At 55.7% G+C, this 12137-nt stretch overlaps 2 protein-coding genes across 8 annotated transcripts in view; one reads left to right on the plus strand and one right to left on the minus strand.

Annotated features, from left to right (window-relative positions):
• The first annotated feature begins 10 nt into the window (after positions 1 to 10).
• Positions 11 to 2619, plus strand: RAB24 (RAB24, member RAS oncogene family). 2 transcript variants are annotated; one of them, XM_088063476.1, is made up of 8 exons: positions 11 to 170; positions 563 to 631; positions 748 to 826; positions 955 to 1022; positions 1122 to 1221; positions 1564 to 1614; positions 1713 to 1775; positions 2125 to 2619. In XM_088063476.1, the coding sequence occupies exons 1-8, from the start codon at positions 54 to 56 to the stop codon at positions 2271 to 2273; spliced, it is 696 nt and encodes a 231-aa protein (XP_087919602.1). In that variant the 5' UTR covers positions 11 to 53; the 3' UTR covers positions 2274 to 2619. The 2 variants fall into 2 exon arrangements, with proteins under 2 accessions (XP_087919602.1, XP_005523708.1); XM_005523651.3 differs by having other exon boundaries at positions 2209 to 2619.
• An 80-nt stretch (positions 2620 to 2699) lies between these two features.
• Positions 2700 to 12137, minus strand: part of NSD1 (nuclear receptor binding SET domain protein 1) — a 59898-nt gene continuing 50460 nt past the window's right edge. Inside the window, exons 22-23 of one of the 6 annotated variants that reach the window (XM_088063473.1) lie at positions 9349 to 11531; positions 2700 to 7090 (exon numbers count right to left, since the gene is read on the minus strand). In XM_088063473.1, coding sequence (XP_087919599.1) covers positions 6980 to 7090; positions 9349 to 11531 — 2294 coding nt within the window. In that variant the 3' untranslated portion in view covers positions 2700 to 6979. Of the gene's footprint in view, positions 11532 to 12137 lie in introns of all 6 variants that reach the window. The other 5 variants (XM_088063475.1, XM_088063474.1, XM_088063471.1 and 2 more) reach the window with 5 other exon arrangements.

The raw sequence follows: 12137 nt of genomic DNA on the forward strand, positions 1-12137 counted from the left end.
CCGGCCCCGCCCCGCCCGGTGCGGCCCCGCCCCGCGGCGGCGGCGGCGCCAGGATGAGCGGGAGGCGGGTGGACGCCAAGGTGGTGCTGCTGGGGCAGGAGGGAGTGGGCAAGAGCAGCCTCGTGGAGCGCTGCGCCCACGGCCGCTTCCGCGCCGGGCCCTACCAGAACGTGAGTGACACCGGCACCTCGCGGCCCCGCGCTGCTGCAGCGCGTCCCCGGGATGGCGCACCCCGTGTCTCCCTCGCCTCCCCGGGATGAGCCCCTCGCGTTTCAGACCCGCGTCCTGCCCGCTGCCACCCCGTTTCCGCGCCGTGTCCCCGGGGCGCTGCCACCCACGTCCGTGGGACGGCGTCCGCTCGTGTTCTCCTCCCCCTGTCCGGGCTGGGACCCACCGCGTCCCTCCCGCGCCCGAGGGTCGCTCCCCTCGTTTCCTCACCCTCCTTCCGCACGCCCCGGGGTGAATTCCCCCGTGTCCCTGCGCCGGTTTCCACCGTGTTCCCAGGCCAGATGCCCCCGCATCCCCGGGCCGGTTCCCACCGCTCCTCTTATTTCGCTTCCAGACGATCGGAGCCGCTTTCGTGGCCAAGGTGATGAGCGTGGGGGACCAGACAGTGACTCTGGGCATCTGGGTAAGTGCAGGGGCGAGGGCTCTGCCAGCGCCCCGCTGACATCCCTGGCCACCCCCTGGGACCCCTGAGCCCCTTGGAGTCCTGTCACCTGCCGAGCGCTTCCCTGTCGCCCCCAGGACACGGCGGGCTCGGAGCGCTATGAGGCCATGAGCCGCATCTACTACCGGGGAGCCCGGGCTGCCGTCGTCTGCTACGGTAAGGGCACGGAGAATGGGAAAGGGAAGGAGCTGGTGGCTGCAAAGGTCCCAGGGTGGTGGTGGTGGTGACACCAGTGTGTCAGGCACTGAGGAGCAGTGTCAGCAGACCCCGATTCCTCTCCCCAGATCTCACTGACAGTGGCAGTTTCCAGCGAGCCAAGTTCTGGGTGAATGAGCTGCAGAACTGTGAGGAGGTACAGCGGAGCCAGGGGGCTGTGAAGCCTCGCCACGGCACAAGGGGTGCTGGTGGTGGGGACATGAGCACACCCCTCCCAACCCTTTTCTTGCCGCAGGGCTGCCGGATCTACCTGTGTGGCACCAAGAGTGACCTGCTGGAGGAGGACAGGAGGAAGCGGGGCGTTGACTTCCACGATGTGCAGGACTACGCTGACGGTACGGCCGCTGCTGGCCCTTCCTGGGCTCATGAGCATTGAGTGGGTGGGGAGTGAGAGAGGATTGAGCTGCTGTGTCCACACGAGGAGCTCTGCCCTTGCTGTGTGCCCACAGCAGATTCAATGGCATCAGGGCTCCCTGTATGGGACCTCCCTGGGCACAGCATGTCCCGACATGGGCAGGCACGTGGCCAGCTGGGCCAAGGGGCTGGGAGCCCTGCCCTGGGTCCCTGCCAGCCCGCTGTCAGCAGCTGTGCCCAAGGGGTGACTCTGGGGCCAGACAAGCCTGTGGAGCCTTATCTGCTGCTCCTGCAGCAAGTGCCAACCTGGGCTCTCATTTCAGAGATCAAAGCAGACCTCTTTGAGACCTCCAGTAAAACGGGCCAGAGCGTGGGTGAGTAGCTCCTCACTGGGGCTGTTCTGGCTGAGCAGGGCTGGGGGCTCTTCCTGGCAGCGGGGCACCCACACCTGCCATGCCTCCTCTCCCCCCAGACGAGCTGTTCCAAAAGGTGGCTGAGGACTATGTCAACTTCTCTGCCTTCCAGGTGATGACAGGTGAGTAGGCAGGACCTGTCCCTCCCCAGGCACCCTTTCCTGTGCCTCTAGGGAGGGTGCAGAGCATGAGCTTTGGGGGTCTGGCAGGGCTACCCTTGGGGCTGCCGTGGCTCAGTGCCAGGGATTGTCTCGTGGAGTTTGAGTTCCATCACAGCATCCTCATGCAGCACACCCACCCAGCTGGGTCACGGTGGCCTTTGGCAGCCAGGAGCCTTGCTGGGCTGCAGGACAGGCTCAGCTCTGCACCAGCCCTGCCCAGGCATGCTCAGCCTGGCTGTGCCTCCCACCCTGGGCCGTGCCATGACCCTGAACCTCTCCACTTCTCCATGGGGCACCAAACCCTCCCCAGGGGACCTGCTGGGGCCCACAGCTGGGACCAGCAGCTTTGGTGGCGTGGATGTGCCAGCAGCCTGCCGCTCCTGCTCTCTTCCAGAGGACAAGGGTGTCAACCTGGGCCAGAGGAACAGTCCCTACTTCTACAGCTGCTGCCACCACTGAGCCCCTGTGCCAAAAGGGAATTGCTGCTGCTGGATGGGCAGCTGGCACGTGCTGGACTGCTCCGGTTTTTTACCTGCTGTGTTTTAGCTGTTTGTGCCTGGCGTCAGCACAGCCTACGGACTGCTCTCCTGGCACACAGAGCGGCACAGGGCTGCCGTGCACTGCCGGGAATCATGGACTGTCACCCTGGGGACCCCCCTCCCTGCCACCTGTGGTGCTTGTGGGAGCTGTGGTGGCCCAACGGTGGCCAGTAACTTATTCTCTCAGAGATGCTCGATTCTTTGCAGATTTATTTAAGCGTCTTCTCTCGAGGTGTACAATGTAAATAAAACGCGTTGTGGTCTGAGCCGTACCCCTACGCGTGAGGCTGTCAGGGCTCTCCTTCCCTGCTTCCCCCCACTCAGCAAGACAAACCACAAGAGGACATCGAGAGTAAAGTTAAACTTTACTTTACAGTAATTTTTCTTCTATATACAAAGAATTACAGTACATGTTCTGGGAGCACCTGGGCAGGGCAACCCTCTTTTCATTATAAGTTTCACATACACAGCCAACAGTCTAAGGGGAGCAAAATGAAAGTAATCAATGGTCCAAGACTCTCCCCTCTCCCTCTTCTAAAAATAATATACATGCTGGAAATATGTAGTTTTCTCTCACCTGCTCTGGCATTCCTTCTTACAACTGACAGACGACTCCTGGCCAGGGCTGAGCACCCCCTTGTCCCCCCTGCAGTGCTCCAGCTCCGGCTCCTGCCTTGGCTGGGATCTTTGACTCCTGGTGTGTTTCCCTCTGCCTGAGCCTGCAGAACGGGAGTCTGTGGGGGACCCCCATTCGCTGCCACTGCGAGCAGCAGACCTCAGAGGGGAAGGAAGGCAGTGTGGGGCTGCTCACACCAAGTTTCTGTTCCTCCCACAAGCAAACTTCTCACTCACGGCTCCAGAACAACTTACGCTGCTGCCACGAGTGGCTCCCCATGTCCCCGGGCAGTGAGAAAGGGGCAGTGGGCAGCCACCCTCCCCAGGGCCCTCGGCTCGCTGGCAGCCAGGACCCCAGCTAAGAGCACACAGTGCTGGAGGGTGGCAGGGGACGTTAAAAGCGAGGCACGGTGCCCAACACGGTGTCTGGGGAACGAGCAGGCTGGTGGGGCAGTGCTCTGCACCAAGGATATGCAGGGCTGGGAGCTCCACTGCTGAAAGGCTTCCATGGCCCCTCGCAGGGAGAGCCACTCCCTGCCTGCTCCCGATGCTGCCAACACATCTCACCTCCCACCCACGCCAGCCGGGGCCACCCTCAGCTCCAGCCACGCTCCACCTTGAGCCTCCCAGTGCTTGCTGCTTTTCCTTTTAACAAGTTCCCAGTGTGTAAAAGAATACACAAAACCCAGTTCTTTGAAGTCAACAACTCGGAAACATCAGAAAAAGAAACAAAAACTGAAACCAGCTCAGTACCAAACAGACACAAAGAACATGCAGTAGCAGATGCCTGCTTGCTTCACGTGGCTCCATGGGCTCCCCATGGGGCTCAGTGACACACTGGTTTGAGTCTCAAAACCACCATAAACTGAAGGAACCGAGTCACTCCTTGTCCTGTTTCAGTCACACGTGCTGAAGCCCGGCCCCAGCTCCAGGGGGATGGGATCAGCTGGCCAAGAAGCCCCAGCCCGTGGGCCAGGAGCCATGAGTCCAGCCCTACTGTGCTAAGCTGCCAACGGTTTACAATAGCACCACAATAGCCCAAGGGCTTAGCCAAGGGCAAACTTGATTAAAACTTTACCTTGAAATAGGCCATAGTGACACCCATTTCTCAGATTTCCCTAGGAGGTAGATTCAGTGCTGTAGGGACTGTCCATCACTGCTGCTCCTCCAGCCCAAGCTCACACAATCTGTCCTGTCCCCCCCCACCCCCCCGGCACCAAACTTTGCTTACATCACTTTTGTAGGACCCGGAGCAGGAATCTTGCATTCCCCCATCTCCTGCTAAGCAAGGGCACTGCCATCCCACAGCTGAGACTCCTGCTGAAGCCAGGTGTGTGGCAGAGCAGTCCCCAAGCTCCAGTGTCCCGTGTCCCAGGCCCTGGGAGCCCCAAGCACCCATCAGCCCAGCTGTGCTGCTGCAAGAGGAGCAGCCTCGGCTGCAAATGCTGCTACCAGCGTTATCACTATCACAGGAGGGTGGGTAATTAGCGCGGGCAAAGCCTGGGAGATCAAACACAGCATCCCCCCATACTTTCAGAGTAGCTGCACAATTTGCCACTTTGCTTTAACACTCACTGGCTAGCAAAGGCCGAAAGCCTCATCAGTAATTTAGGGCAAAGCACTTTACAAGCAGGTTACAATTATGGTTATTCCAAACATCAAGCAAAATCAGAAGTTAAGGCTGAAATTAAAAATAAACGGAAGGTGTTGAAGGTCTGAGGTTTCTCAAACTCCCCCTGCCGTCACAACACTGGCTGTGGTGTCCCGACTGGAGCTGGGCACACCCACAGCACGCTCAGGGCTAACACAGAGCCAAGAGCATCAAGGTCAGGGCCGCTTTTTCTTTTTCTTTTTTTTTTCTGTGAAACATAGCTGAAGCTTTTATAGCAAACGCACCGTCTCACCTTAGTTCTTTAATGTCCTTTACATTCAACCATCTCTCTTATCTCCCGAATTTTAACACCAGCCACACCTTCAGAGCCTCTGCCTGCAGGGGTTTAACCCTGAATTAACTCGTGCTCCCATGGTACCACCCAGATGCTTTGTGTATTGAAGTGACTCTGATTCCGGGTGAGATTTTTTTTTTGTTAAATAGGAAAAGTTTAACTGGAGAATAGCAATAAAGCAAGCTATCATGAGCTAATTTGTATCTGGAGATGTGCAGTAGGTGAGGTGATTATTCCTTCCAGTGACAATTCTCCTGCTAGATTCACCAGAGCCCTGGCTGACAGTGGGCACCGGGGAAGATGGGACAAGTGGCCCAGGATACTGGCCCGTGCCTGCTCCCCTCCTGCCCACACATCCCACAGGTCCTGTGGTGGCTCCTCCTCTGCAACCCTCATCCCGAGGGGGGCACAAGGCCCTGACCACGCTGTTATCCCTCATCAGAGCTCCTCTGTCACCAAAGGGCAGCTGGGACTCTCCTGCCCACAGTGGAAATCCAACACTAAAGTGGGTCTGGAGGTGGGGTGGAGGTCATGGCCACTGACCCCAGCCCACTGCTCTGAGCAGGGGCAGCAGTTTTCCTGGCAGCAGGATGTTGACCAGCAAAGTGTTTATATATGAGCAGAGCCTGCATCTCCTTCAGAAATGGGAAGAGGGAATGAGTCTGGAAAATTCCTGTGAGCCATCGTGGGACACCAGGGAAGGGACAGAGATAATTACACCCTTGACTCTGCTTCTACAGTGCTCCACACCAGTGAATCAACACAGAAGTCACCTCTCACCCACCTTAGGTGCAATTAGGGCTGACCCAGGACTAAATGACCAGGTGGATTGTATCCCTCCAACACAGCAAGAGAGCATCACAGCCTTGGCATGAAGCTGCTGCACAGGTGTGACCCCAGCACGAGGCTGCAGCAGCGGCTCTCTCTCAGAGTCTGCCAGGGGTATGGGTTACTTTGCCTCTACCATCTACTTTTAAAATCCCTCACGATTCAAACTGGCTGAATTCTGAAGGCAACAGCAAACAGCAGCAAACAAACTCAACTGCTTCAACACAGACATGTCCCTCTCCTCCTCCAAGGCAGTGCTGCCAGCTGCCACCTCAGTGAGTCACCATGAGTACAGAAGATGCCCGTGTTTCCTTCACAAGGAAGGGTTTTGCTGCCTGAAGCGGTTCCCCAGCTCAAGCTCCCTGATGAGGGCAGGCTGGACAAGGGCAGGGCTGCTAGGACCTTTCTCTACAGCTGGTCAGGCCTTGTCTATGTGACACACAACAGCCCTGACACTCCCAAAAACACTACTACTCCCTCTGAAAAGCCCCCCTGATCTGATAGACCACCACCCAGGGCTCCAGTGAGGACAAAGAGGGAAGAGCAGCTTCCTGGCTTCTTCCTTCAACGATGTTCCTCAACACCAGTTTTGCCAAGCAGCCTCCGAGCTATGCTGAACTCAACTTTCCAACAGCAGCTGCAAGGCAGCAAGCCAGAAACCTGGATCCTTGTGGAAAAGGGAGACAAGAACAGAGACAATAGCTGCAACAAAGTAGGCTGTGGGAAATGCCATGCAACTGTTTAATCCACATTCACTGTTCCAAACAAGCTTTTGGGTAAGCACCTGCTGGCATGAAAGGCGGCTGCCACGAGCCTCACCCTGCTACGCGAGCCCGCGATTTATAGAATTCATTTTTTTTTCAAACCTGCTCTTGTGAGAATTCACTGAGAACTTCTCCATTTTACAGATTTAAAAAAGCCTGCACCAAAAATATTCACAGTTTATTTTTTCATGAAACAAGTAACTAGTTAACACGTGACAATGCGAAGCGGAGGTGGACAGAGCAGTGCAGAGACCTCTCTGGTTACAGCGGGAGCTAGCTGGGTGCTGGCACTGAGGAAACCCTACTTACACAATCTACATGACTAAGTCCAGCTCATGGGAAGGCTTATAAATGTAAATTCAAGATTTATTTTCCTTCTCACACATGATAAATACTTAATATACTGAATGTCATAATTTTTTAAAAAAACTTTTATTCAAAAACCTTAATGAATGCCCTTAAGGTAATCTCTCTCAACGGATCTGAGTTGTCCTGATTCCCTTTGTGGAGGAGTCACGCAGAAATGCAAGCTGCTTGCATTTCCCTAGTTTCAGCAGCAAGCAGGAACTGACCTGCCAGTCTTCCTGGAAAAAAACAACATTAAACAAGTAAGTTTCCATAAGCCATAAAGCTTTTCCAAGTCGTGAGCTATTCTACAAAGGATCTGAAATGATTTGGACTAGAGAAGAGATGCACCATAGCACTGGTAATGTCCCCCTGTGCCCAGCACACCCGGCCTTTTACAGCAGGACGTTGTCTCAGGGTGCACACATCAGGAAAGGAGAATGGATCGGGACTTGTCTTGGTACAGGTGTCTGCCTCCCTTCATAGAAAACTGCAAAGCTCATGACTGTCTGCTCTGGGAGCAGCAGGCATTTGCAAGCCAGGAGGGAACAAGGACCTGCTCCCATGTTGGAGGAAGGAGGTCAGCATGGGGCTGAACTCTCCCTGCCTGGGAGGGGCCTGTGGATCTGCCTGAAGGAGAAGGATACACACACTGGAGCTGCGCAAGGGTCTGGCGGCGGCACAGAGATCTGAGGCTGCAGCCCCAGATCGGTGGAGTTCAGGTAATTACAGAGGTAATGTGTTGTGAGAGTGGGAAAAAGCTGGTCAGCAGCGTTTCCTCGGCAGGACACCAACCCTATCCAGGCCTGGCAGTGCCACCTGGCCTCCTTTGAAGGAGGTCTGTGCTTCTCCTGCCTGCAAGGGTGCCGCTGGTCACAAGATGCTGCAGGTCCCTGGGACTCTACTGTGTGCCCCACGAGCACCACAGCCAAGCCAACTTCTGCCTCAACGCTTGAGTAAACGGCTTTCAGCAGGCCTAGTCTGGACACCAGCCCAATGACCACCAGGTACTAAATATTGCCTTCACTGTAAAGGGGAGAAGAGGAAAAAAAAGCCAGCCAGCTGCTGGAGCCCACCGTGTTCCAGTGTGAGAACTACAATTCAGTTGGATGGACGCACACGCGCGCACACATGCACACCAACACAGTCCAGTTAATTCAAGTCTCCTTTGGTTGTAGAAGAGTTAAGCCAGAAGCTACACAAGGGGAAGGTGTTGAGATGGGTCCCGATCCAGCTACGGCACCCTTGCCTCTGCGCTGTGCAGCGAGCGGGACAGGCTTGGCTTGCTGCTGGCAACACCAGGCGCGATGGGAACATTCTGAGCACATCTGAGGCAAAGGGAGAAAGGACTGCTCAGTCCGCTGGCTCACGCTGACAACAGAGGTCTAGAAGAGACTGGATGGAAATTTGAAAGGGAGCACTGTCCCCCTTGCAGGGCAGTGCTCAGCACCTCCAGGAACCCACTCTGCTCTGCTCCGCTATTGCTGCTTTATGGGTCACTACGTTGTCAAGTGCAGGAAAACACTCCGCGTGTCCTGTGCTAAAGGATTAAGACACAAGAATGAAAAAACTGCCAGATGACTTCTTCCAAGATCTCTCTTTTCCCTGACTTCCTCCGGATTTCCCGCTTCTTGGGCTTGGCCAGTTGCAGCTCTGTAAAAAAGGAGCCTGAATGGATACTGCCTATTGCTGGAGAAAACTGCACTGAGCGAGTGCAGGAGCTCCTCTCCCATCTCACTGGAGACGATCCCTGTCCTTGAGCAAACCACACACAGCATGTCCCAGTGAACACACAGACAAACCTCGTAAAGCAACGCCCTGCAGTGACAGAGACCTGGGCAGGTGACAAAAAAACCCTTCTCTGCTTCTGAAGTCTGGCAAGAACACACATCTGACTGCTTACCACGTGATCCCTGAAACATCTCCAGTGCCAGGGCAGCCTGACTGATCCACTTTCTTTAAATGTAGTAACAAGAGCAAGGCCCCTGGCTGTGCCTGGGAACCCACCTAAACATCAAACCTGGAGCTAAAACATGCTGGATCAGTAATGTGACCATTTCAATGGAATTGGAGATTTTTACCCAGAGTGGACTCTTTATTTCAGCTTCACCATTTGTAAAAGGAAGAGGAAAAGGTCACAGATGCTCTCTCTCCCTTTGGCTGGGCCAGACTCAGATTTAAGAGAATGTCCTTGCTCATGTCACAAGAGAATATGGATGGGATGTGCATGGGTTAGGGGCTGGGCTCAGGGAAGTGAATAAAAAAAACAAAACAAAGATTCCCCCTCCCTAAACATTAAACGACTGAAACCTGCCTCCCATATTCACCAACCTCACTTTGGCTCTGAGTCAGCCAACTCACGACAGACAGAATCCTGGTTACGGGCTAGCGCTGTGTTTTGCTCAGGCAAAGGGCCCTGCCCCCGAGGAGTCTGTGCTTTTCCACCCAGCCAAGCAATCTGATCAATTGTCTGAATGTTCGTGACAAGCCACTGCACCTGCTCCGGGGGCACCGGTGCTTCCCTGGCTGGCCGAGGGGTCTGCTCGAATGCACGCAATCTCTCTGATGTCCACGGGGTCTGCTCCGAGGGGGCTGAGGCCACTTCCCAGCTGGGCTGAAGGGTTGGCTCTGGTAGTTTCTCTGCTGTCCGGGAAGGCTGCTCCGCAGGCGTCAGGGCTTTCGCGGTGGACCAGTGGCTTTGCTCGTGCGTCTGCAGTTTCTCCGAAGGCCAAGGTACTTGTCCGACGTGTGTCACCACCTTCCCAGCAGACCAAGAGATTTGCTCCCCAGCTAACACGGTCCTTTCTTTCTGCTGGGGACTCAGCTCCATGGCTGGGGCTCCTCTCTCCTTCAGCTGAGCGTTCTGGTCGACAGGACGCAGTGCCTTCTCCGACAGCAACAGCCTCGGAGCTGATGCAGTTAGAGGCTTGTCCAAGGCTTGAGGCCGAGGAGCCACAGCAGCAGCCAGCTTATCGGATGCCTGAGGCCATGGGGCTGTAAGAGTGAGGGGCCTCTCCAAGAGTTGAGGCCGAGACACCCCGGAGCTGAGAGCCTTTTCCAAAGGAAGAGCCCGCAGGGTCCCAGAGTCAGCAGGCTTCTCTGGAGGAAGGGGCCGCACCACCCCGGGGGAAAGAGACTTCTGTGTGAGCGGGATCCGAAGGGCCCCTGAGCTGAGACCCTTCTCTGTGGGCAGGACGTGTGGTGAGCGGGAGCCAGGGGCCTTCTCCGGAGACAGGGACCATGGCAACCCTAAGCTGGGAGCCTTCTCTGTGGGCAGGATCTGAGGCATACCCGAACCAGCAGCTTTCTCTGGAGGCAGGGGACGAGGTGACCCAGAGCTGGGAGACTTCTCTGTGTCGGGGACCCGCACTGCCCCAGAGAAGGAAGCCTTTTCTAGAGGCAGGGATTGTGGTACTGCTGATCCAGGAGCCTTCTCTGAGGGCAAGATCCGTGAGACTGGGGAATCTGGGACTTTTTCAGTGGGAACAGACCACAGCACCTCAGGACTGGAAGCCATCTCCAAGGCTGGGACCTGTGGCACCACAGAGCTGGAAGCCTCTTCCACAGCCTGTGGCTGTGGACTCTGGGCAGAGGAGTCGTCCAACAGCTGGAGCTGATCAGCCTCAGGAGGCTCATCCTCCGGCTGGGACTGCAGCATCCCCACTGTGGCGAGGAGTCTGTCAGACAGTGGAGGATGCAGGCATTTCACAGGGAACTCATCCAGCAGCTCAGGCTGCTGGGCCCTGCTATCAATGAGGGACTTGTCCGACAACTCCAAAACCTCGGGGGCATCAGGAGTCTCATCTGACAGCTGGAGCTGCAGGTCACCAGCAGTAACAAGTGACTCATCCAACGGGGACTGCGGAGATCCCGGAGGAGATTTGCTCGGCAGCTGGGGCTGCGAGGCGTCACTGGAGGACTCGTCCAGTGGCCAGAGCACGGCGTTGCTGGGAGGTTTGTCTGGCTGCTGAGGCCGCAGTGCTACAATGATAGGCTGCTTCTCTGACTGCAGCCTTAGGGACAGGGCAGCCTGGGGCTTGTCTGATGGCTGCAGGCGAAGCGACAGGGTGGTGGGAGGTTTGTCCGAAGGCTGAAGCCGGAGTGAGAGGGTGGTGGAGGGTTTGTTGGATGGCTTCAGCCTCAGTGACAAGGTGGCGGGGGGTTTATTTGACTGTGGCAGTCTCAGAGCCAGGGTGGCAGGTGGTTTGTCTGGTGATGGTAGCCTGAGGGCCAGGGTTGTGGGGGGCTTGTTTGATGGCTGCAACCTCAGGGCAAGGGTGGTGGGGGGCTTGTCTGAAGAAGGCAGCCTCAGCGCTAGGGTAGCAGGGGGCTTTTCTGGTGACTGCAGTCTGAGGGCCACAGACTGAGGTAGGCTGTCCAGGGGCTGAACACTCAGGTCTGTGTCTGCCTCTGTTTCTGCAGGCAGCTGCTCTGGTGGCTGAGTGTCCTCGCCATTAGTCAGGCCTTCTATGGGAGGCGCATACTCACGAATTTCTCCTGGCTCTAGAGGGTGAGGTCCACAGGGATCATGCTCCGTACAGCATAATCGTCCATCCAGCTTGGAGATGAAGAGCATTCCTTCCCGGTGCTGCTTGCAGAAGGACCTGGGACACATCTCGCAGAACGAAGCTGCTTCTTTACCACACACATCACACTGATGCCATGGGCACTCCCACTTTCCTACAGCACAGACACGGGAGAAAAGACACACCTCAGGAGTAGGACATGGGCAAGAGACAAAGACCTGCTGTAAAGGGACTTCTGGGGAAAGTGAAAACATTCCTTTAATACCCACATACAATTCTACATGTCCTCTTCACTTTTCTGCCTTAGCTTGACAGGCAGTTAACACAAATCTGCATTCTCAGAAGCAGCAAGGACAACGATAATCATGACAAACACAAGCCACATCAGCTCAGACCAAAAGTCCATCTGGCTCCTGCACAGCACTAACCAACAGAGGTGTCTAGAGGGAAGCACACACCCCCAGCTTGCCTATCTCTGTAGCTCTGATTTTCATAGAAAACAGCAGTAGTTATCTGTGCACAACACCCAAAGGACTTTTTAAGCAAACGTGTCAGATTCATCTTATAATTCTGTGTCAAGAACATCCCTTCCTGTTTTTTAGAAAGAAGAAGTGAGAGAGCAGTGATCACAAGGGCTAAGTTTCTATTGTCTCTGAACCCAAAAGCACATCCTTAACCTCTGGCCATGGATGGCCACAATAAAACAAAGCTGTCCCCCAAGCAGCTCCATCTTCACAGCAAACCTACTGACCATCAGTAC

Source organism: Pseudopodoces humilis, chromosome 17 (genome assembly GCF_049639895.1).
Source record: "Pseudopodoces humilis isolate 2021_Gansu_Grassland_sample_001 chromosome 17, ASM4963989v1, whole genome shotgun sequence".
In the NCBI taxonomy this organism is placed as follows: Eukaryota; Metazoa; Chordata; class Aves; order Passeriformes; family Paridae; genus Pseudopodoces; species Pseudopodoces humilis.